The following is a 26,588-nucleotide window of genomic DNA, read 5'->3' as shown; positions in this document are numbered from 1 at the left end:
CAGGCGGGTCTCAAATATGTGAATATAATCCAGGATTCGGACATCGCATAAAAGACTGTGCTTAATAAAAGCTTTCCTCATTCCAACATAGATGGCTGTTGTGAACTCGGACATACTGTGTCACGAGTTTGATCAATATATCTATAAGTTCCAAAAAAAAATATTAGTGTGGTATCATGGGTGGAATTGGTGAATGTTACACGTGTGTAAAGTGATCACTTAACCAAGCCTATGGCGGTCGTAAGCCCTGTAAAAGCCCAGATTTCCATTTTGTTGAAACTTCTTCATCTATGTTGAGATTTCAATAACAAAAAAAAATAGAAAATATAATACGTTTTATTGGAATAGTATCTACGTACAAAAAATAAATAAACTTATTTTTATTCTAATATTTTTTGACCTCTCAGCATAGATGAAGAAGAATATGGAAGTCTAAGCATTTACGGGGCTTACGACCGTCATAGGCTAGTTTAAGTGATCACTTTACACCCGTGGAACATTCACCAATGATTCTACCCATGATTAACGACCACCTACTCAAATTTTTGTAACTTCTATATATATATATATTGTTCAAATTCGAAAACATTGTGCTTGAATTTACTAGAATTTTATTAGAGACATCTATTGTGAGATGAAGAAGCTTTTTATTGAGCAGATATTCTTAATTTGTATGTGAGGTCCAAATCCCGGATTATTTGTTATTATTTGGACACACTCAAAATGCTGTAAATATTTTTTTAAGCCTCCACTCGTTAACAAGTGATTTTAAATAAATTACTTAATGCTCTATTATTTTATTCTCCTTGGTGATTCTCCCATTCTCTTTTTGTTGCTAACGCGACTATTTCGTTATATTTTGGTTCACCTTATATTCCAAAATATAGTCAGCCTTCTGCATCTGAATTAAGTGTCTAAATTGAAACTCGTTAAAATTTGTCGCCGTACTACGTCCGGGTTCATAAATCGTATTATTACTTACATTATTATATGTATTTTTACTATCATAGTACTATTTAATTCACGACTTTCCGCCTTCCGGATTACGGGGTCGCTCTCAAGGACCCAATGAACTGGGAATACGAGTATTAAAATATACGATGAATAGTTAGTATAAAACGCACTGAGAAAAATCTTTTGTTGAATATAATATCTACCTGAGGTACCTTTGTTTATGTTTTGAAACAATTTATCAGGTTTTTAAAGCATACGTACATGTATAGACATACAGATTACAGGTATACAGATTTACATCATACGAATTTAAAACAATAACTTACACAATTCCACTATTCAATTGCTTTTGACTATTCAATTATACAAAAGAAACTATTTGATGATATAACTCTATTCAGTCGTATCATTCACTTACTACGTTTGAGGTTAAGAATTTAAGAACAAACACGCGATATTATTTATTTCATCAAATATGCGTTTTCTGATAAGATTCCACTTGATTTCTATTAAGTTTCTAGTCGTGTTTTTTTTCTTTTTTTAGACGTTCAATTTATATAAACCTACTTATCTTTAAGTTAAAACTCACGCTGATTAAAAAAAGTAAATTGAAATTAAAGTGAATGTAAAACTTTCTGAAAGTATCTGAATAAATGTTACATATTATCCGAATACAAGAAGAAAGTATCCCCTCATTTCAAAGCGATTTTTTCCTTTTTTTCCGGACATAGTACGGCCTCGAATTTACAAAAGATGCAAACTGAAAAGATTCTAGTTCATCGCCTCTTGTATGAAAATTCTCTTTATTGTTCTCTTTCAGTGTTCGTGTCTTCTCCTTCCGTCGTTTACATTTCGACATCGCGTTCGGCGGCGTTCTATTCAGATAATGACGAAATCTGCGACTCCTTACAAAGCTATCAAAATACCGATGTGATATTTAGAGTAATTAACAATCCCATATTGCGACGCAAAGATTTATTGGGTCTGGCAGTGATAAAAATTTTCGTTTTCGATACTGAAACTACGGAAACCCAGGAAGCTTCAATTTTAATTGGTAATTGCGTAATTATTTCATAATATGTTCGTTAATTGTTAAATATTGTTTATTTTAAATTGATATAATCACTATCGTAACGATCTATTTTTAGTTAATCATAAAACTAAAAATTCTGTTTTTTTGGCGCCTAACAATAAAATATATATAAAATTAAGTTAAAATGTGCCAAAAAAATAATTTATACATCAATGATTTGAAGTTACGAAAGTAGAATATTTATTTCTACATATTTTGTTGATATATTATTTGCTAATCACGTTATATTTCATGTAACCACAGATTTCACTGATGCAAGAGTTTTTATTAATACAAATATTTTAATATATGGGCCATGTTGTAATTTTGAAGTGCGTTTTTAATTAACAAGCTTAATGCAATGCAATAAGACCACTTTTTGGTATTTAAAAAACATATAAATCATCTTTATTTTTTGCCATTTTAAAGCAAGATCGGTCTTTGTTTTTTTTTTATTAAAATCGAACGAATAAATGTGTTTAGGTTTTAAGATAATTAATCTTATCACACTACTCTTATTAGTAATATGAGATCCAAATAAATTTAGAAACACACTAGACGAACCGTGTGGACTTACACTTATGAGGACAAATACTTATTACAGTTATATTATAATGTATATTAATGAAAAAACAGAATTTTATTTATGATATAGGTTTTTTTTTCATATTTAAAAATAAAAATTTAAAATTTCTTACAATTCTCTTCTTGCATGGACATGAATGCAACCAGTCAAACTTAAAAATATCAACTTATGTATATTACAAATATTTGATTGATTGCCTGATTTTTTTTCGTCGTTTCTGGGGTTTAAAAATAAATACCACTATAGAGAATCAATTCATATTATTATCAAAAACCTTAACTCTGACAAAATTTGTATGAAAACTTGTAAAATATTTGTATGGAGTAAAATGCCTTGTTTTAATATTTTTAATTGATTCAAATTCAATATTAGATTGTTAAAAATCTGTGTTCCAAATAAGCAGTGAATTATAAACAGTTTTTATAGATTATAGATACTATAGGAAAATAAAATCTGATGAGCCTGCGAAATGAAAATGTATTAAATCTTGAAATCTGGTTCGTTGCAGAAATATATAAGTATAATTTCTTGATTTGATATTTGTTGATATCCTTCGAAGGTTGTTATAATGACTGTACAAGTTAGTCTATTCATATGATATACAAAATGTAAAATGTTATTGATACAATAAAAAAAAAACATTGATGACTGATAAATCAGTCGATTGATATAACTGGGTTGGGACAGGTGGTTCATGACAAACTATAGTTTGTCATAAAATATGCGATACATTAATATCTTATTAACTGTAAATTGATAATAATATCTAATGTTTTTATCCTTTCTGATAATAAAAACATTTTGAGTATTCTGCCTTTTTTCTAAACGCTTTCTTGAATGTTTTATTTTAATGCATAGAGAATATCATACTGAATTCTTTTCTTATCCATTTTTTACACCAGCACCATTTAGACAATTTTTTATCACACTTTATAGTTACTCATAAAAATTATGATTTCTAGATGTAGATAGCACTGATTCTGAACATCTCTATGAACCATTTCCTCATCCGGGATTATCAGACGATTCCCGAGTAACCCATGAATATTATGACTCATTCGATAGTGATTCGGAATCCGAGCAGTCCTTCCATCATGTTCATAAGGTTTGTTATATTATTTTTAATAACATTTTAATATTTTTTCAGCCAATTTCACTTAAACAACATGAATAACTATAATAACAAATGAATAAGTAGTCAATGTTGATCTTTACACAAAATAGAATTCAAAACATCAATTAGAGGATGTGTTGATATTTTCATTACTTTTCTCAACATTTATTGTATAATGAGATGAACTTTGCCCTGATCATATTATTACAATAGGCATGATGTGGCAGTCAATGTTAATTGCTCATTACAAATATTTGGAAATTTACTTTCTATAGTAATATGACAATGTATTTGTTTATTTAATCATATAATCTTTTCTTTATTTTGCTATGCAACATTTCACAATGAAATACTTTCTCTAATGCATTTTTTCTATTTGCTCAAATATTGAAATGTTTTGCTTTTTTCTTGAGAAGTTTATTAAAATGAATAACTGGCATTTGTTCTCACATATTTGAATATATTTTTAGGGTGACATTGATAACACACAACTTCCTGAACCTCCGACTTCGAGCAATATTTATACCCTCACCCGGTTTGCATCCGCTGCTGGGAAAAAGATGCGCGAGTTGAAACTTAATTTTACTAAAAGCACGAGAAAAAAACACACAGGTGAATTCACGCTTTGTTTGCAGGCTTCTTACTCATTAATTTTCCTGTGAATTTAAAAAACACACAGGTGAATTCACGCTTTGTTTGCAGGCTTCTTAGTCATTAATTGTCCTGTGAATTTAAAAAACACACAGGTGAATTCACGCTTTGTTTGCAGGCTTCTTAGTCATTAATTGTCCTGTGAATTTAAAAAACACACAGGTGAATTCACGCTTTGTTTGCAGGCTTCTTAGTCATTAATTGTCCTGTGAATTTAAAAAACACACAGGTGAATTCACGCTTTCTTTGCAGGCTTCTTAGTCATTAATTGTCCTGTGAATTTAAAAGGATTCTTTCAATATAGCCTGTATGTGTGTCAATTGAATCCTTTTAAAGTAACAGGATGGAATACAAACCATTTATTCAACAATAACTTATTTCATTTCAGATAGTGGAAACAAAAATGCTTCGGAGGAAAAAGAAAATTCAAAAGTAAAGCAAGGGCTTGAAGATAAAAACAGGAAGCTTAAAGAAATTATCGTCAAACCCTTACCTGATACAGCTAGTCAAAATATTGTATTTTTCCAGTCAAAGCATGAAGTTAGTGTGGATAAACCGCAGAAAGCTACAAAAGTCCAACATTCTCCATTAGGTGATGTTAAATCTACCCAATTCCCCGTAAGGAATGCATTGTCTAACATTAATATAAGTAGCGCTTCGCAATTGAATTTGGAATTAGCGGAGCATAAATCAAAATTAGAGCAGACGTACGCAAATGTATCAAACAATAGTATTGAGACGCAGGACTCGCAAAATAATAATGCTAAAATGGATAAAGACAGCTCTACTCTCTCGAGAAAATCATATCTGTCATTTAAATCCAAATTCAAACGAAACTCATCTGTGATAGAAAATAAGTCGAGATCGCAGTCATTATCTGTAATGAACTCAACGTTTTATTTGAATGAACTGCTTAGTGATTCTACGGAACATAAAAGGTAAATAACTGTTTGTACCTTGTTATAAATATGATTAACCCTTGCATTTAAAATATATCCTTCACTGTGAGATCTGTAACGAGTAATGCATTTTACAAGTTTTTTTTTATTTCTGATAATTATACTGTTTTGCTTTTTTAAATATAATCTACAGCACCTATGTAAAATAAATGTGCATTTGATAATATAGTATATAGTGTTATAAAACACAAACATCAATATAATTCTTGAAAATAGTTTGATACTATTGAAAAACTTTGGTGTACATCCATTACAACCAATATTTGAAATACACAAGTATATTGCACTTGTTTTCCTTGGTAACTTTAATATCGTTTGATGTACTCAATTTTGGGAAATTATGTACCAGAAGATTCAGTGCTGTTTCTTGTGCAGATCCTCGATTAATAATCCCATAACGTTAAGTTAATTGTTTTTAATGTGCTTACATTTACATTTTAGAAAGTGCACTAGTTTTAAAAGTAAAGAATTTGCTGTTTTTTTTAATGTGAAGAATGGTGGCGATTCCTAAGCATTTGATACAGTCGGTATTTTCATAAATTGGAATATGCATATCATAGTCATACAGGAGAATGTGACCAAGTGCATTTTTTACAAAAACGTGATTATTGACTATTTGATATCTTACTAGCTTAATATTGCCCTGAAACATATCCTAAAGCGATTTAAAACTTGGAAGTATAATATATTGACTTGTTAAAAATGTCTAACTGCATTGATGTTTATTTTCTTGCCAAGCAAAAGTGACTTAAATGGCCCTCCTGAACATTTTACGTTTTGTTAGTTGGTCACTTTCTCCTGTACGACTACGATATACATATTGCATGACTTTGCTGTAATACTTGAAATTGTTTTTATTAATCCTTTTTTTTTAATTTTTAGCAATGAATCAGTTATTGAAGCTGCCAAAGAAGAATCTCAGCCGATCGCACCATCAAGAAAACACAATAAAAAACCTTTACCCGAACCTCCAACGCAGGCCATTTCTGATCAAGTAAATGAGACCAGTGTCCCACTAGTTCCCGGATATGTGAAAAAGACTTCTCCTATCAGTGCTAACAAGACCAATAACTCCAAGTCTCCTAGTATTCGACCAAACGCACCTCCGCCGCCCCCTCCTGATAATGTCATACCTATCTTACCAGGTAATTTTTATCTATTTATTTAGGAATGGTACAGCTTTACATTTAATAAAAAGTATATAGTAAAAAATAGTCAAATTAATAAACATAAAGCCAATTACACAATTCCACATTTCGCACACTCCTTTCAAGAACGTCATAAATAAAAAAACTTGATTTTTCAGGAGAACGTTTTTAAAGTTAAAAAATATCATACAATGTATTAAAAATAAATATCAAGCCACTTATTGAACTTTTACTGTGCAACAGATCTTTTTAGGTAAAACCTGAAGGTTTTTTCTCCACATGAAAAATATTTAGTATATTTAAAAAAATAATTAAAAAATACCTTTTCTTCAAAATGCAAAAATAACACTTTCTGCCCTGTAGCGGGTAAATATTAAGTTAAAAATATGCCGCTTTTGCTGGGATATAGTACATTTTCTGGGCATTCCGAAAACACGCACAACTGAAAATTAGTAATTTTTGATTTATGACGTTCTTGAAAGGAGTGAGCGATTTATGTTATAATAAAAATAAAATAAAAACATGAGAAAAAAATTAAATTAAAAAGAGTGGGAGTGTGTGTGTGAGGAAGGGAGCAAAAAGATAAGGGTATGGTATAAAAAATATATTATAAAAAAAATAGATGGTATAAAGAATAGATTGTTACTTTTTTAATAGTGTGTTTTATTTATAAAAAAATGGTTTTAAGACTGGTTTTTATTTTATAGGAGATGTAAAAAGAATGTCGGGTAGTAAAAAGGACAAACGATCGTCAAACAGTTCATCGTGGTATGCTGAATGTGGTCTATTCAAGGCTAGTGAACAATACAAACCCGAGACAAATGGAAACCCAAAAGAGAGAACATCCAGCACCTCATGGTAAACTATATCTCATTACATTTTCGCTGTCAATAGGGTAATTTAATTTAAATTATCTGTATTTTAATCCATTATAGAAAATTCAGCAAATAATGTTTAAAAATAAAAATAGATAAATCATCCGCCACCGTGGTGTATGCGTGCATGTAATGGTTAGCATGTTTTGCTACCATGCTGGAGGTCCCGGGTTCGATTCCCAGGGGGGGGTAAAAATAAATATTAGTGATTTCACACTCAAGTATTTATTTAATGTTACCCTGGACTAGTCCCTGAAGCGCAGGAGTGATCACCTTGCCTTCATGGAAGTAACAATCAAGATAATGCTGTTTTTATATGATGCAGTGCCCTATGCACCATTGAGTGCGGATAAGGGTTAGAAGAAGAAGAAGAATCATTGTAATTTTTTCACTTTATTGAAATAAATAAATGAAATTCAAAGTCGAAATATCTTTTCATTTATAAATCTTCTTTTTCTTGGAATGCAGGTATGCAGAGGTCGGTTTGTATCAAATAGGGAATATTTCAACAAGTAGTGGAGCTAGCAGCACCCTGAGTGGAGGGGGAACGTGTTCCACCACGGCCCCGAGTCCGCCCGATACTCCAGTACCTCCACTGGGCATGTTCAACCAGGAGCCTCTATATCAATTCTATGACGCTGCCAAAATAGAGGTAAAGTAATGACTAAACCAGATTTGAAAGTCAGTTATGACATTGGTGGGCTCTGGATCATGTCCCCGAGGGAACAAAATAAACAGTTTACTTTTTCACACAATTATTACTTATCACCTTGGACTGGGATGAAGTATAGGATTGATCATCTCGCCTTAATGACATTATGGACCAAATTAATACTTCATTGATTTAATGCAATGCTATTACGGTACGGGTCAGAAAATAAGGAAAAATATAATATTTTATTCTTCTTCACACCCTCATCCCCACCCCAATGGTGCATAAGGGCACTGCAACATATAAACACAGTGTTATCTTGATCTTTAACATGAAGGAGAGGTGATCAGCCCACCGCTTCAGGTACCAGTCCAGGGTAATATTAATAAATATTAGAGTGTCAAAATCACTTATATTTATTTGACCCCCCCCCCCCTGGGAATCGAACCCGGGACCTCCAGAACGGTAGCCGAGCGTGCTGACCATTACACTATGGAAGCGGACATATTTTACTGACTGCTGTATAATATTTCGCTGTATCTACAAATATGTAATTTCTATCCCAATAGAAAAAATATATAACAGCATTACAGGCGCATTATATTTTGGTCAATATCCTCTTTCAATACTTCACGAGTTTTATCAATTTCCTAAAATCATTTCTCACTATAACAATAACAAATTCATCGTATTCTCGATGTGTGAAATAATAGTTAAATATGTACTTGTTTCGGTCATTCATCTATTCAAATGTCATACAATTTTTCTATGGTAATATATCTAGTTCTTTGCCCAGTTGTAATCATTATTTACTTTTTTGCAGTCGGTATGTCAGGAAATAAGCAACTATTCTGATTCTGATGGATATGAAGAAATAGCTAACTTTAAGGAAGGAACTAAGAATGGAAAGTCAGTCCAGCGACCCTCAGCTATGACCCTAGTAAACCCACAAAAAGGCCCGTCTCGTACTCTCTGGTGTGAAATACCAGAAGTTATTAACTCTGCAATTTTAAGTAAGTTTTTTTGCTGAAATTATCTTATAAATCTATCAATTTTTATTTTTATTTTTAGAAATGTAAAAAGGAACCCTACATGTTTAAACATGTAGGGTTCCTTTTCACATGCTCTGCTGCAGTATTTATTTGTTCTTTTTGCGATAAGTATCTTTCTGCAAATAGTAATTTTAAATTGTCACGTTTGAATTCTGCAGGTACACTTACTCCAACACAGAAGAAATTACAAGAGGCCATGTTTGAAATTATATCGAGTGAAGCATCATACCTGAACTCCCTAACTGTTCTCGAATCTATTTTTATGACCCATCCTGCATTTGCAGATGAAAGGATTATTTCCAAGACAGATAAAGATATCTTATTTGGAAATATCCCGCCAGTGAAAAGGTGTTCTGAATATCTTTTGGCCGATCTAGAACAATGCTGGCAAGAGAACATTCTTTTACGTGGATTGTGTAAAATAGTAAAAAATCACGCAGAAAAGAATTTTCATGTGTATGTAAAGTATTGCGAGAGTCAAGTATTCCTTGTGAAAACTTTGAAGAAACTCAAGTCGGATCCAAAGTTCTGTGAGATTTTAAATCAAATAGAATCTCAACCTGTCTGTCAATGCCTTTGTCTAAGCTCATTCTTAATGTTACCCATGCAGAGGGCAACACGATTGCCACTTCTTTTAGATGCTGTTCTAAAGAAATTAAATGCCTCAGATGATGAATATCAATCCTGTTTGGACGCACTAGCCACATTAAATAATGTAAGTTGAACAGGTCCTTAATAACACAATAATATGTATGTCATAATTGAAGGACTTGGCAGTAAATAAGAGTAAGGGACACGGTAACACTTTTTAAGAAATTAACATATATTTTTCATATTATTTTATAAAAAAATTAAATTTTATAAAATATTATAATTTTTAGTAAACATGGAACTTTTTACTAATATGTGTACACTAGAAGTCCATTATCATAGTCAACTTGTATCCGAAAACTTCATTTTGTCCCTAACCATCATTTACTGTTAAGCCCGTTAATAATTGGTTGGTTGGAAGATATTGCTTTATAGCAATAAGCCTGCCAATGTACACACATATTGTACAAAGTTCAAATAAATAAATAAATAAATAAATGCAAATAATACTTAAATTGAGGATGAAATATTTTATGCTTTATTTAAATTTATATTTAAAAAATATATATACTACAATTTTTTTGATGAGATTACTATAAGAACTACGCATAAGTTAATGCATCTAGGACAGTAATTATTCTCCAAAATCAAATTTTTACTGTCCAATTGAAATACATTTATAGATATCCGCATGCTGCTTTTATTTAAATAATGGATGGTAAATATAGTTTTTTTAATTACATTGATTGTATTTTTAGATTGTGTCCCAGTGCAACGAAGGTGCTCGTAATGTAGAACGGATAGAAGAAATAAGAAATCTTTCTTTACAAATTGAATTCCCTTCTCATATTCAAGAAATACCTATAATTTCACCAAAAATCGATAAGAAAAATGGTATCAATGAACCACAGAGGTGGCTCGTTAGGTCAGGAGAGCTGACTCATCTTGTATGGAGAGGGGAAGACCAATCTAAGTTGACTTTTGGGAGAAAAGTTACCAAGATATCCTTACATTTGTTCTTATTCACAGATCTTCTTATAGTGGCCAAGAAGAAAAGGTAATATTCATTTACATCAATAATATTATTCATTCTGCATCTATGTAATAATCTGTAATTACGTTATTTCAAAACATATTGGGATTTTTTTAATGTACTCAATTTTTTTAACACAAATGCTAGATTTTACCTCACAAAAGTTATTAAGATTTAATTTATATCTGAATAATTCAACATAACTTTTGATATTTGAGTAATATGGTTGTCAATCATAGGTAGGATTGTGAAATGTTACAAAAGTCAGGCGCCGTGGCGTACTTGGGTAGACGCACGGCTGCGATACTGACATTGTGGGTTAGATTCCTGCCAATTGCAAAATAAATTCAAGAGAGATTTATTTTCAATTGGTCTGGGTGTTTTTTCACATTTGCTTTCTATATCCTATCTGCAGCCAAGCCTCTAAAAAAATGAAAACTTTACAGAATATTCCTTAAAAAATAAAAATGATAATTTCAACTGAATGGTTCAAATGATCATTATATATTTTTTAGGAATATCTCGTAAAGACACATGATAAATTGTAAGCTTAAACTAACACATTGTAAGCCATGTTAACACCTGATTTCTGTATTGCCATCTCAATAGCTTCTTCATCTAAGTTTACATATCAATATAATACATATAGTTTTATTCAATAGCATAATTTATTTTAATTTATTTGTGTTTAAGTGATGATGTGTACGTGGTTGTTGATTACTGCAAAAGATCACTACTGGAGATAACTACAAGTGATATGATGGGCCCGTCACCAGTAAAAGAAAGTGCTGGAAAATATACATTATTACTCACAATGTTGGAAAATTATGAAAACAAGACTGTAGAAATGGTATGACAGTTTAAATACACATTTATATTATATAATACACACAATATGTGTGTCGTTAAATGATATCCATACGATAATAGATAAAATATGTGTCCTTAAATGATATCCATATAATAAAAAAAAGAGTACAACATTTTGAGTGTGTCCAAATACTTGTTCACAAAATCTGGATTATCTCCAAATACAGGAGTTATTTTCATATTATTTTTTGACAAGAACAACGTTTCTAAATTGGTTCATATATATATAGAACTTGAGTTTGAACCAAGAATTTGAGTAGTGTGGTTGTCAATAATGGGTAGAATTGGTGAATGTTACACGTGTGTAAAGTGATCACTCAAACCAGCCTATGATGGTCGTCAGCCCTGTAAATGCCCAGACTTCTATATTCTTCTTCATCTTTGATGAGATGTCAAAAAATAAAAATAAAAGAGTATTTCAAATCGTATTAGTGTAAAGATTTATATATTTATATTTTATATCATGAAAATTTTATAGTATTGAAATATCTCTCATCTGAAATGAACTGTACATATAAATAATAAAAAATATTCATGAATGAAATACAACCCAAGAAATATTTTGTTAGTTACTTGAATGATTTTACTATGTTTAACATTTGATTTACAGTTATTATCATGTGTGAGTGAGTCAGACAGGCAGCGTTGGATGGAGGCGTGTGTGCCGCCAACATCCAGCAACCCCGAGGAAACAGTTTACGAGGGTTGGGACTGCCCTCAAGTTGCAGCCGTGTACAATTACCAGTCCACGCAACCCGACGAGCTAAACCTACAGAAAGGAGATATTGTCAATGTTAATAAAAAGATGGCAGATGGTTAGTATTCTTCCGAGTTTGTGCATAATCATTTGGTGCATCATGAAATCTCATGCTTATCATCATTCAAAAATCTACATTTTATATCATCCTAGTTATTGATTAAAACTGTTTTGTAGAACTCCGCATTGAGTAAGGAACTTAATAAAGATTGATTGAAGACAGATTTTGAATCTACTCGAATGTAATATTCTTTCATGCTGGTTGTTTCACTTTTGTGGTAATATTTAATAATATGATTTGAATATGTCCAAAGCTGTCATCGGCTTTTGGAAAGCTAAGCCTATTATAGTGAGACATTTGTAATAAATATATTTTGTCAAAATTAAAAAGTACTTCAAAATGAAACATAATTGATGCAAGGATAAAAATGTAACAGACTCAAAATCTGTCAGATTTATCTTTATTAAGCTCCGTTTTATCATTGGTGTTTTTTTGTTCTTTTTTATGTAGGAAATAGTTTTATGTAAAAGAAATACTAATACGTATTTGTTTTTGATAAATACAAATAACTATGTTTGGGATTGATGCTTACTATGTTCCCTTCATCTTGGAAATACTGACAATACTAAACTCAAAGTTCTTTATTTTCAAAGTATACATTTTTTTTATCTAATAAAAATGCAATATCTAACCATCTAATACTCATTTGAAGAATACTCTACCATTTGCCATCCTCATGTTTGCTTATTTACTAACTGAAGTAGATATATATATATATATATATATATATATATATATATATATATATATATATATATATATATATATATATATATATATATATATATAGATATATATATATATATATATATATATATATATATATATATATATATATATATATATATATATATATATATATATATATATATATATATATATATATATATATATATATATATATATATATATATATATATATATATATATATATATTAATAAGTAATATATTCATGTTGAACCTCAATATTACATATATATTTACATATAATGTAACACTATGATATTGTGCAAATATATTGGTTTGTGCGTTTTCTCAAAACACATAATACGTGTAAGAAACAATTTATGTTAAATTAAAAACAATCTACTATGTGTCTATATGCATATCAAGTTCACAAATAAGGAATAGGAGAAAACCCGGCTGATTTACTTTTCTTAATTTTTTTTATATAGGCAACTTCTACTTAGATTTTTGATAAATTTGGACTATTTTTATTTATTTTGGCCCAGCCATGTCTTTCTCTCCTAATTTGCTGTATAGTTCATTAAAAAGTTCTTATTTGAGGGTCCTATATAAAGGGCCCAGGCTCCTGTAAGATGGACCACATTAGCTTATTAGTTATTAGTTTATCTAATGGTTGTATTAAATTATTAAGAATAAACAAATATAACCAGTTTTCATTGAAAGTCTTACTATTATATTTATGTGAAAACAGTTAATAAGAATAAGAAAAAAATAACTAACCTTGATTTACTTATTGTATACAAGAAAGAATTTTGGATTTAAAAAGTAACAAAGCATAATTCTACAGTAGTTATAAAAAATATATCCAAATATCTAAAATGTCGGTGTTACATATTTTGATATGCAAAGACACTTTGTAGTATTTTATTATTAGATTAAAACCAATATTTTTAGCTTTTCCACTTTTTTTTATTTGACCAGCGACCGGGTTTCGTCGTTACCGACATCACCAGTCTGATGATGTCGGTAACGACGAAACCCAGTCGCTGGTCAAATAAAAAAAGTGGAAAAGCTAAAAATATTGGTTTTAATCTAATAATAAATTAAAAATGCAATTCCATCACGAAGTGTCAGTGGATAATATTTTGTAGTATATTTGTCAAAATTGCAATCTGCAATTTTTTATTAATTTTAAATGTGAAAAATAATAATATATTGCTTTCTATTTTATTAAATACAATACACATTGCATGTATATTTTCATATTATATTGGGTGCATATTTTACTATGCGAATTATAGAGATTTTATTTACATTTGTATATTTTAGCTACCTAAAGTTAATTTTGTGCTACTAACGCTTAGCATCTTTATTTAAATAAGTTTTATAACAGTATTATGCAATAATTACTATAAATGGAAAACAAACTAAACATTTATGTCAAGCAAAGGTTCTGTCTTCGCCTTGGTGTGGTTTCTTTCCATCAATATAAGATTGTTAAAAAATCTATCCTAATGCAACATATGTAACCAAATTAACAGAATCGTTATTCACCATTCGCACAGCAAGTTGGTAAATTAACAATGTAAACATATTTCAGGATGGTACCACGGAGAACGAATTAGAGATGGTGAAAAAGGTTGGTTTCCAGGAACTTACACTGTCGAAATCGCATCCGCACATGTCCGAGCAAGAAATCTCAGGCAAAGATACAGACTATTAGCTCTTACTGGGAATTATCTTGGGCAGAAAAAGAAATAAAATTCACAAACCGATATTGAAATTATGCATTTTTGAATATATTTATCACACAGTGACTTCGTTGTATTGTATGTCAATGGGGCTATATAATTTTTTTTTCTGTTAAAGTATTGCTACTGTATTATTTTTAAAAAATATTATCATTTGCATTTAAATTAATTATATTGAACATAAAATAACATGCACCGCAAATTGCTTCCTCAAATCCTCACAATGTACAAATAATCATCAGCAGAAAAGCAGTAACTATTTTGTGGTTTGTTGTTAATATATAAAAATTTGACTTCTTTTACCTATCCTATCCTACGTATTATAAAAAATAATTGTTTTACCCAAATGAAAAATTGTACATAAATTTTCACTTTAAAATTTAACTCGCGCGCAGCGTAAAATTTATTTAAAAAAATCCCTAGTACGAATTATTTTACTTATCTAGAGTTATATTTTTCAATTTGTGTTACCTCCGTAAAAGTTGTGATAATATAGTTGGTTCCATTTGTACTTATAAAATAGTCACCAACACAAATTATACACAATCTGTTTATATTGATTGTTTAACTAAGTTTTATTTCTACTTGTGTATTTCCTTATTTTTTTACCTGACTTTAAGCAATTTTATTTTTTATTGTGTTCTTTTTTGTCATTATTATTTATATTTAGTTGGGTATACTTAAATGTAACATCTAAATATTGTGTAATTACGTAACATTTCTATACTTTAATATAAGATTTAAGACTGTTAATTATATTTATTGTTGTACTTACTTCTAAGTTTAAATTAGGGAAACATTCCTGAAAATGGATGAGTAAAAAAAGTAAACCTTTGAGTTTTGAAACATTTATTAACAAATTTTATAAAAAATATATATTTAAAAAATAAATACATCAATTAAACGAAACTATGGGTTTTATTTATTTTAAGTACACCTTATAAGTAGTTTAGTTGGAATGCAAATTATATTTTACGCATTATGTTCATGTATAATCTCATTTAAGTACCGTAGCAAATCTTGTTAGGTCTTAAGGTTCTTGTATTTTGAAGAAACTTTATTACATATATTATTGCTTAAGAGTTACAAGAAAGCTTTTGACTAAATACAATTGATCAGCGTTGGATGCCAGTTGTTCTGACAAATAACTTAAGATAAGATATATAATTATTCACAGTCGGCCACTAGTATCTCACATTGATAATTTATCATTCAGTACATATCCCGCATGTCTTACACAATTTGTGACAGGAATTATCGACAGCCAATAGCTATTCAATCATATGCCATTAAGTACTTAAATGCGAGATCTGGTATTTCCCGTTTTCACTTCAAACAACTTCCTCACAAAGAAAATTTGGAGAGCAGATGTAGCCCCAATGGCTATGATTTGGGCGATGGACCATCTCATAATATAAGTATTATTATCAGAGAGCAGATTATAATCTCTGGCTTCCCTTCCACGAGAGTAGTACTGATATTGAAGCATCTCGTTAATATTTCTTTCCACAGTCTTAATTGTAGTCTGTAAAAAAAATGGATATAAATCAAAATGATTAACACATCAGTATAATATAAGGTGAGTATACAAGTTTTCAAAAATAAAGTATTACGGTTGTTCGAATTGTGGGTAGAATGGTAAATGTTACTCAGTGTACAAAGTGATCACTAAACTAGCCAATGATAGGTTAAAAGCCCTACAATGAGTTTCATAAGAACTTTTGCCTTAGCTAAGATATTTATTTATTTATTTAAAACTTCATGTACAGAAAATAAAAAGTACATTGGCGGGCTTATTGCTAAGATATCAATTTTTTTTTTTAATTTATGGCTAGCAATAAAAATCCATTACAAGGTATTTACTATATTGTGTGAACAAATAAAGGATAATTAATTAATATGAATACTTCTTCTAATCCATCCCAATAGTGCATAGGACACTGCATCTATCGAATCATCATTATGTTGAATTTAAAGGCAATATTCCGTATGATTCGTGCCCCGTCGGCTGTATCCTAAGGCTGCTCAGGGAAGGCAAAGTTATAAGTCCCGTGCTTCAGGTACCAGTCTTGGGTAATATTTAATAAACACTAAGAGTAAAAAATCACTCATATTTATTTTGAGCCCTCTGGGGATTGAGCCCTGGACCTCCGGAATGGAAGCCAAACGCACTAAACTCCGCATTATGTTGGTGGACATACTTGGAAGTACATACTTATGTAAATACTTACAGTAAAGTTTTCCATGTTCATATTCATTTCTTCAACTTCTTTAGTAAGTTTATCCCACTGGTCATATCTAATAACAGTCAGGTAAAGGTTGACCAACTTCCCCGCAAATCGGGAAAACTGATTGTCGATGCAGACCGAGTAGTAGCCACCAACTGAAGATTGGTCGGTGTACTCCGAACTGGCTTTCCACTCGTAAGGGTGGACTATTTGCCCATTGGGGTGACGAACTGCAAACCCAGCCATGCCATCCCCGCCTCTTATAACCTACAATAAAACCAAAATAAGTTTGTTATGAAACTAAGCTAAAAACAAAGAAAACATTAGCAGTTATAACAGCTTTTATTGAAAATATATCTTTAAGTACAAAACAGAACAGCGTGCGACACATGCAGGTGCATAGGCCTTTGCACTATGGGCTGGTGCATCAATTCTATCTATTAATTTTGTTGGTTTGAGAATCTCCTAATGCCAAATTGTTTATGCCAGCTGTTTTGTCAATGTTTCTATCTCGCATAAGTTCTTGCACCAAGCCTCACTTTCTCTATGAATGGTCATGATTTGCAAGCCAATACATATTAAAATATTCTTACTACACATACTAATACTGAAAACCCATTTCACAAGATGATTGATTTGCAATGATGAATTCCTATTAGGTAATTTGAAATTAAATGTTTTAGTAAATATATATGGCCGATATTTTGTAGGGTGTGATAGTGATAGTGATAGTGTGATAGTGGCATAATCATTTTTTGTATTATTGGTGTAGCCAAAAAAAAAAACAAGGATATTTTTGATAAGTGACGCAAGCAGGCTGGCGCTTTCCTCACAGAGGCCAATTTTTGGAAGTCACAAATTCCTTTTGGTTTATATAACATTGGATGGGACAAATGGATTTGTCAAAAAAAATATAATTTTGAAAAATTGTGTTATAGCTGAGAAACCACAATAAAAACAAGGATGTTTTTTTTAGTGATGCTGACCCATGGATGAATTGTGGCCTCACAAATTCCCATCCTGTGAAAATTTTCGAGGGCCACTATTTTTGCCCCAATAGTATACCTATAAACAGGATACATTTTTTTAACAGAGGGGGAGAATAATTGCCTGGTGTCTAATAACATATTCCACCCTTTTAGTACTCTTTGAATTTTCTTAACGTAGGCTAGAAATACCCTTAAGAATACGTTTAAAAGAATAGTAAATGGAGATAGTAGTTTTGTTTTACATAATTTTCAAAGAAATATTGAATATATGAAGAGCTTACATGAATAAAACTAAAGTGATATTGAGAGTCACGAAATAATTTAATTAAACTATTTTACCTGAAAACTGATATATAACGTCGCTCCCGGCTGAACATATTGAAAATAACAATCTTCTTTTCCAGCATCTACGTGAACTTTATAGTCCATTGCCACTGCAGGAAGGTTTTCGTACCATGGTGCTGTAGAAGTCACATCACCCACGATTGTAACCGAAAATAATGTAGAAATTACGAAAATAACTGATATACCGTGCCACGTCCGCCGCGCCATTATTTACAAAAAAATATATACAAGATCCAAGATCCAGTGTAAAGATGATGGTTGTCAAAAGTAAAAAAGATATTTTATTCCACAAATCACAAACTATACGTGGTACGTACCATAGACTGTTTTCCGCTTTCGAGATTCCGAATGCAAGAAACCAATACAAAAAATACTGAACATGAACGTGTAAGGTATAATTTTGTTGTATGGGTTTCGTCCATTTGAAATTCTTAATTTAGAAAACGGACGTGTGAAGTGAACGTAAATGGAATACCTTGTAGCATCCGCGAACTGCAAACGGGCATCTCAACTGTATTTTTTATTAAATATTTTTATAGTGTTTATCAATGACCAATATTGTTTTCTTAATATATTTTGAAAAAAAATTCCAATGACCCCTTTAACCTCTCCTAACTTGTGTACCTACAGGTTAGGAGAGGTTAAAGGGGTTTTTACAATTACAAATTAATTTGTCGATTTTCTAAAATTAATTGTATAAACTTGTAAACGTATATTATTAAACGTTAGCAGAAAACTTCCTTTGGCAAGTTCTTGTTATGTAAGAAATTGGGGTAGTTCAAGTTAAAAAATATATTGTAAAAGAAAATTAAAAAAAAACCTTTGATTTTTTTTCAAAGCACATGTAATAATAGATTTATATTATCCACTGACACTTCGTGATGGAATTGCATTTTTAATTTATTATTAGATTAAAACCAATATTTTTAGCTTTTCCACTTTTTTATTTGACCAGCGACCGGGTTTCGTCGTTACCGACATCATCAGACTGGTCGACATCACCAGTCTGATGATGTCGGTAACGACGAAACCCGGTCGCTGGTCAAATAAAAAGTGGAAAAGCTAAAAATATTGGTTTTAATCTAATAATAAAAATCACATGTAATAATATTGTATTTATATACATGTGGTATTTTAAAATAACTAAATAAACAAATACGTTAGAAAGGGTATTATGACAACTATTTATGAAGGATATTATGCGTGATGAAATGAAACCAAACAATTAACAACACAAATAATATAACACGATAAAGCAAAACAGCAAAAAAAAACGATGTACATAACGTGTCTAAAACACGTCACACTTTTTATCCGGCGATCAACAGAGGATCATAAACGCAGCCCTACGTCAAATGTCAAAATCATAAAAATAACCTTAAAGCCTTAACCGGAAGGCAGACTTAACCTCAAAATGACACTGCTGTGAAATTTAGGTTGTGTAAAGTCCTATTATTTTATTGTTTTTGTTCGATTTAATGCAAAATTCTTATTTTTTAAATTTAAATCCAGCATGTTTCATAGATATTTATTGAATGTATCTTATATAGGGACGTATTTTAGGTATTATAAATCATTTGAATAACTGATATATTTAAGTTATTATTTTTATTTAAAAACAAAAAACACTCACAGATTATTAAGGTCGTTATTTATTTTCGTAGCGCTAGAACATTTCAATTCTTTATCGGCAAAACATCGGCGTTTCCTAGTTAGGTAAGGATCGTGGTTTTAGTAAATCTACCCATGATCTGGTTTCGGACTCATCCGCCGTTGGATGGGACATTAGGTTCTATGAAAAAATTCAATTTTGTGGTTTAACCAAGAAATCGCAACAAAGATGAGGATGTTTTCAATAAGAAGAGGCGCCCAAAATCATGAGCTGATCTTGTCGCATCTAATGGCGGCAAAACAAAAAAAAATATTTGGTGCTATCTTTTCATCATTTGTGATATTTGCCAGGAAATGGTCGATATGTTTGCCTTTAGGGAATATTCTCAGATATAATGAGAACCATTATTTATTATGATAACCACATTACATAGAAAACTTGAATATTCTTTAGCATAGACATGATCTATAAAGGTGGAGACATATGTATGTGTTCTGAAAATGATATATGTCATTGGATCTTTCAACATATTATTATAATATACTGAAATATTTCCAGAGGCTCTCAGAAGCAATGGAAGATTCTTCCTAATGAAGAAGATCCGCAGACTATAGAGGGAAATATAGAAATTGCTGCCAAAAAGCTACATCCGAAAAGTATATCCAGAGTAATATTTTCAAGCAGGTTTGAAATGGTTTATTATCTTATAAAACTAATTCAAAATGTATCGAACGGTATGATATCCAGTGTGCATTAAATTTATTTAACATACATAAATTAATAGCTACACAGTCGTATTACAAAAATCCATCAAAATCACTCAAAAATCTTATAGGGTATATTATGAGATAGACACTATTTATATTTTATTGTTACATTATGTTCGGTAGAACCTCATGTTATGAACATCTGGGATGACAAACAACTCAGGCTATGAACAAAAAATATCTTATTCTTTTGTGAAGTTTTATTTTTGGAAGCCCAAATTTTTGTCACCTCTAGCATTCGTATCATATGGTTCCATTGTGGATGTTTTAGGGTTTTAATATAATAAATAAAATAAAAATACATTATTGGGTTTGTCACAACAGGAACAGTAAAATAATAACATTCACTCGTTACTTTTCTTCGAGATTATAAGCATATACCAAGTACTAATGGCTTATTGTTTTACAGAACTGATGCTGGAGTACATGCTTTTAATAATACAGCCCATGTTGATATAGAAACCAGAAGTAACCAACCATTTGACGAGCAGAGAATAACTGCAGTACTCAATAGATATTTTGATAAGAAAACATTAAGTATAATTGTCAAGAACACAAGAAGAGTTCCAGAAACATTTCATGCTAGATATAATGCCAAGCTACGTACATATTTATATAGGTCAGTAATGAAAAAATATCTCGCTCATATTGGTAAATATTCCGGAATTCAATTCTCACTACTGCTTCTGAAAACAAAATGGCATGATGGGCAGAGTTATATTCTGAACAATTAAAAATGTTTTAGTTATTTTTTTTTTACATTTTAGGATTGCTGTACCTAAAAAAACCTGCCAAATTGATCATGTACCAAGCTTACCCATCGAAGAACTTCAACGGGTTTATGTAATAAGGTGCGTTTTTCTAAAACATGCAATTAAAATAATATGTATTTTTGTTTTCTATCTCCTATTGCACTAAATTCTTTCTTCTGACCCTTATAGTCACCCAATGGTATATATAAGCACTATATCAAATTGCACTATATCAAGTGTTGATATAGTGCAACTTGATTATGAAACCTATGAATGTTTTTGACATATTTTTGCCTAAAATTTATACAGTTATCACTTCTTCTTTATGCAAGTGTCATTACCGTACATAAAGGGATATCATTTGACAAGCATATGTTTAACAAGTAGTACATTTCTGTAAATGTACTTTTTTTACACATAAATATACTTTATAATTTCACAAATACATGACCATTAAGTATGTCATTTCTGTATACACACTTTAAACAAAATATTTGATCATCTTTTTTAATTATATGCTCTGTTGGGTATATTTATAAGTAAAAAGTAAGTTTCTAAAATTGTAGTTTAAAATTGAAAAAGCAATTTCGAAAATCAGATGGCAAAAAAATGCATATTATAACGTCACCACATACTTCGAAAAAATTAACAAATATTCCAATAAAATGGCAACTGTCAATCTGTCATTATTGTTAATATATCCACACAATTAAAAAAAAACTTCATGTTGAAATTTTGATTTTAGGGATCCTTCATTTGAAATAGAGAAATTCAAGGAGGCAGCGCCTTTATTTGAAGGAATTCATGACTTTGAATCTTTTCGAAGATCAAATAAAGGAGAATGGAAGAGTAATATAAAACATATGTATCCTATTGAGATAAGTGATTCAAAATTAATGAATATATCAAATAATTTTCATGATCAATTTGATGTTTATGATATCAAATTTAAGGCAAGAAGTTTTCTCCATAACCAGGTAAATATGGTTAAATGTTTACATATATTTGTCATACCTCATAATTTGTTGCGTGATTTTGTATACAAATGTTTTTTTCAATGTTATAGAGAAAAATAATCATTTTCAGATTCGTCGAATGGTTGGAGCATTAGAAGCTGTAGCTGTTGGGAAGATAAGCTATAGGGATGTCCGTATAATGTTACAAGTCCCCTCTAAACACTCGTGGCTTTCCCAAATTGTGACGGCTCCCCCGTATGGACTTTATCTTTACGATATCCAATACGATCCGCAAGATTTGGTTTTGAAAGATTGAAATCGCAAATACCGAGCAACCATGAGTTTCTTGGAAGAGATTACAATAAAAAAAGGAAAATTGAAAATGACAGATACTATCATTACGAGGAGTGACGGTACCGTTTATATGGAGAATTCTGAAATGAGATCCTCCGGAACGGCTCCAGTGATAAAAAAAGAAGACTCTAAGAAGTACGGTTATGTAGTAGATTTAAAGCCAGATAATATTCCTGCTGAAATAATTCCTGGCTTATTTATCGGTTCACAAGATTGTGCAGAAAACACGGTTATAGAAAGATACAGGTTTACGCACATATTGAGCATCGGTGTCGATTCATTTTGTAATCACATTGAAAAAAAATTTATACCTTGTCTTGATTTACCTGAAACAACCATAAGTTCGGTTCTTGAGGAAACGTGTGATTATATTAGGAATGCATTAGCCAGTAAAGGCTCAGTTTTAGTTCACTGTAATGCGGGGGTTTCTCGTTCTTCTATGGTGATCATAGGCTATTTAATTATCCAAGAAAAGTATTCTTTTGAAAAAGCATTTGATTTGATTAAAAGCAAAAGACCATCCATTCAGCCAAACTCCGGTTTCATAAACCAACTGAAATCTATGGAAAAAAATGCATAAATAAAATATAATTATTTATGTAAATAAATATTTATATATATATATATATATATATATATATATATATATATATATATATATATATATATATATATATTGTTTGTTTATACATATAAAATATGTAATTGATTGTAAATTATTCTTAATAAATAAAATAATAAACAATACTTCAAAAATGTTTTAATATAAAAGAATATAAAAATATGAAAATGATGATCAAATTGAAAGGATCAGGTCCCTGATTCATAAAAGCATATTTATCACAATTCTTAAGGCACATTCCGTGACAATTTGTCAACACATTACATTAGTGTACCCAATACCGGGTTGTGAGCTTAAATTCAGTACAATGAATTCTAAACAGTCCCCCTCACACTTTTTTTTTCTAAGAATCATATAAATTTCTGACTGGAATTGGAAAACTCCTATATTCCTTAACGATTTCTTGTTCTATTTACACAATACTTATTTTTATATAACTGATAGAAGATGTGTAGTCTTATACATATAATAAAAATTCTTGAAACGCGAATCTCCGAGTAATTCTCACTTAGTAACAGGTACTTTCTTTTTGAACTATCCATTTTTAAGTACTTTTCAGTAAGTGTTGAATTTAATTACTTTTGTGCAAGATACACAGATTTAACTTAGACATGCGTATCTTCATCGCTTAAAGTTCCAATAATCGTGTTATTTTAGCAAACTTATAATATACAATGATGTATAAAATATTTATGCACCCATACATTTTGTAAAACTAGATAAATAAAATGCTTAAACAATTTGTGGGTAGTTAACATTATAATACAAAAACAGTTTTTAAATTTATTAATGTAAAAAAAATATATATCATGATATAACTGGAAAAATATTTTGGTTTATCATTGGTGATGAAATAAATAAGATATTGTTGCACTCATGGGCAGTAAAATTATTTACATTATTTTAGAAAAGTTAACATATTTTCACCATGTTTATTTTCCTTAAATAAAGGGGCTCTCTGTGTTAAGCAGGAAAAATTATGATGAATTGGGTTGCTGACACAATTTACGTACATCCATTTGAAATTATTTTTAGAATTTACAATGGAGGACAATAGCAACCAAATAATCAAGGGAGCTGACTACAAGGATGTGTACTTCATATTATGAAATGAAAATGTTTATCATAATAAATCCCTTACCGCACCCCAATGGTGCATAGGGCACTGCTTCATATAAACGCAGTGTTATCTCGATCGATTATACATGAAGGAAAGGTGATCAGCCCTCCACTTCAGGTACCAGTCCAGTGTAATATTGAATAAATATTAGAGTGAAAAAATCACTTGTATTTATTAAACCCCCCTGGGAATCGAACCCGGGATCTCCAGAATGGTAGGCGAGCATGCTGACCATTACACTACGGAGGCGGACGTTTAATGTTTATCAAGAATACTTTAATCCAAGTATGATTTTTTACAAAACCTGCACATGAATAACCATTTTTACTAGAACGTTTCCTGGAAAATACATGAAAATTCATAATTTATCAACAGTATTATTCATTAAATCCATTAAGTACACACTTGGCCTATATCCAATTCACATTACATTTTTAATTTTAGATGCAAATCTGTGCATCCATAAATATTCAGATGTCATTTCGAAAAATCGTCAAAAATAATAATAGAGATAATTATCAATTTCTTGAAGTACTCATTTTTGTATTTTAAAAACCAAATTAACTCTCAAAGGATAATAAATAAAGCAATGGAAAAATATGATAATAACTAATGTGTTCCATGAACTAATTTTAATGCCTAAAAATATGGACGAGTATAATTTAAAAAACCTAAAAATTATCACATAATTTTAGCATTTATAATAAAATTTCACGTCATAAGTATGTACAATGTATGATTATACATGAATCTCAAAATTAAGTCTCTTTGCGCCATTTGTTACATATTGTTATAATATTAAGGGTTTACAACCAGAATTATTAAAGGTTTTTTAAATTTATGATTTTCTTATTTCATAATTCTAAATAATAATAATTAAAATATACACATCTCTATCAATATTTTAAAGTCAAAATCTTAATTTAATTACTCTACATTTCTATGTTGCATCTTTCTGGCTCTAAGACCTTGATATGCTTGTTAATCTTTGTTCTTAGTCTAAACAGTCAATATTGTAGATAATTAAGTACATCTATAAATGCATAAATGAAAAATAATCATTAAATAATAACATTCTAAAATTTTTTTATATGACACATTTATCCGGTTAAAACTAACCACAGCATTAAAAAAATGCAAAATATAAATAAAACTTCTTTATTTATTTAAAAACTTATTAAGTACATATATATATATATATAATATATATATATATATATATATATATATATATATATATATATATATATATATATATACATAATTCATAATGCCAATTTACTCTTCCTACAGGAACTTCAAAATGACCAGTTATTTCTAACTGAAGTTAGTTTCTTAAACAAAAAATAATAATTTTGATTGATATATAATGATACAAAAGGGTGTAAGTTAACCTTCCTCTCCCAGTGACATTTATTTACTACAACTCGACTTTTAAAATAAGAATATCAATATAAAATATAATAGATACGGGCTCAGAATTTTCATATTTCTCCGTAATATAATTATGTTTTATATGAAAGTATTATAATATGTATAACGTTATTCATTTGCAGCGACAGAAATAAATAATTTGTGAAAAAATAGGCGATAAAATCACCAATACACAAACGTTTCTCATGTTATTATATGCGCATGTTGTAACGTGTTTACTACGCCAGTAGTGCGCAAATCGTCTTACACGGCGGTCGTGTCGCTACGCTAGCTATTGCGGCCACTTGCGATGTATTTTTTTTTCGTTTTGAGATAATTACCAGAGCTAACATTACAAAATTGTTACATTTCAATTTCAACTATGGTCAATAAAAGCAACATTTAGGAATATTCGCATTTTTCTCGTTTTTAAACCACATTTTCATATGGTGTATAAAATACATATCACTGGTGCACGCGAAAGTTTTTAGGACCATAGGGTTAAATATCTGGAAAAATTAATCATCCATTCAAATCCTATACATATTTGTTTTAATTTATATATATATATTTATATATATATATATATATATATATATATATATATATATATATA

At 30.1% G+C, this 26,588-nt stretch overlaps 3 protein-coding genes across 11 annotated transcripts in view; 2 read left to right on the top strand and 1 right to left on the bottom strand.

Moving 5' to 3' along the window:
- LOC148306538 (uncharacterized) overlaps positions 1–15,686 on the top strand; it is a 73,124-nt gene extending 57,438 nt beyond the window's left edge. For 5 of the 9 annotated variants that reach the window (XM_088264842.1, XM_088264847.1, XM_088264846.1 and 2 more), the window contains 13 exons: positions 1,775–2,008; positions 3,575–3,717; positions 4,197–4,338; positions 4,766–5,315; positions 6,219–6,481; positions 7,192–7,342; positions 7,828–8,011; positions 8,835–9,024; positions 9,222–9,778; positions 10,413–10,711; positions 11,381–11,537; positions 12,168–12,372; positions 14,664–15,686. In XM_088264842.1, the coding sequence (XP_088120968.1) occupies positions 1,775–2,008; positions 3,575–3,717; positions 4,197–4,338; positions 4,766–5,315; positions 6,219–6,481; positions 7,192–7,342; positions 7,828–8,011; positions 8,835–9,024; positions 9,222–9,778; positions 10,413–10,711; positions 11,381–11,537; positions 12,168–12,372; positions 14,664–14,824 (3,236 nt within the window). In that variant the 3' untranslated portion in view covers positions 14,825–15,686. The remainder of the gene's footprint in view (positions 1–1,774; positions 2,009–3,574; positions 3,718–4,196; positions 4,339–4,765; positions 5,316–6,218; positions 6,482–7,191; positions 7,343–7,827; positions 8,012–8,834; positions 9,025–9,221; positions 9,779–10,412; positions 10,712–11,380; positions 11,538–12,167; positions 12,373–14,663) is intronic. The other 4 variants (XM_088264840.1, XM_088264838.1, XM_088264839.1 and 1 more) reach the window with 1 other exon arrangement.
- Positions 15,687–15,970: 284 nt separating this feature from the next.
- On the bottom strand, positions 15,971–18,645 carry loj (p24 family member logjam). Its single transcript, XM_088264848.1, has 3 exons — positions 18,371–18,645; positions 17,046–17,309; positions 15,971–16,339 (listed from the first exon to the last, which is right to left on the bottom strand). The coding sequence occupies exons 1-3, from the start codon at positions 18,581–18,583 to the stop codon at positions 16,112–16,114; spliced, it is 705 nt and encodes a 234-aa protein (XP_088120974.1). The 5' UTR covers positions 18,584–18,645; the 3' UTR covers positions 15,971–16,111.
- Positions 18,646–19,789: 1,144 nt separating this feature from the next.
- LOC148306536 (tRNA pseudouridine synthase-like 1) lies at positions 19,790–23,022 on the top strand (the record flags this gene model as incomplete). The annotated part of the gene is made up of 6 exons (XM_088264828.1): positions 19,790–19,812; positions 20,547–20,672; positions 21,165–21,374; positions 21,523–21,606; positions 22,253–22,484; positions 22,594–23,022. Coding segments are annotated over 6 exons (861 nt in total), but the record flags the coding sequence as incomplete, so codon positions are not given.
- Between the last annotated feature and the right edge of the window lie 3,566 nt (positions 23,023–26,588).

This window comes from Brachycentrus maculatus, unplaced genomic scaffold, assembly GCF_059751285.1.
Source record: "Brachycentrus maculatus isolate JH-2025_06_01 unplaced genomic scaffold, ASM5975128v1 h1tg000238l, whole genome shotgun sequence".
In the NCBI taxonomy this organism is placed as follows: domain Eukaryota; kingdom Metazoa; phylum Arthropoda; class Insecta; order Trichoptera; family Brachycentridae; genus Brachycentrus; species Brachycentrus maculatus.
Note: the sequence above shows the minus strand (reverse complement) of the source record. Positions and strands in the feature narration are given on the sequence as shown.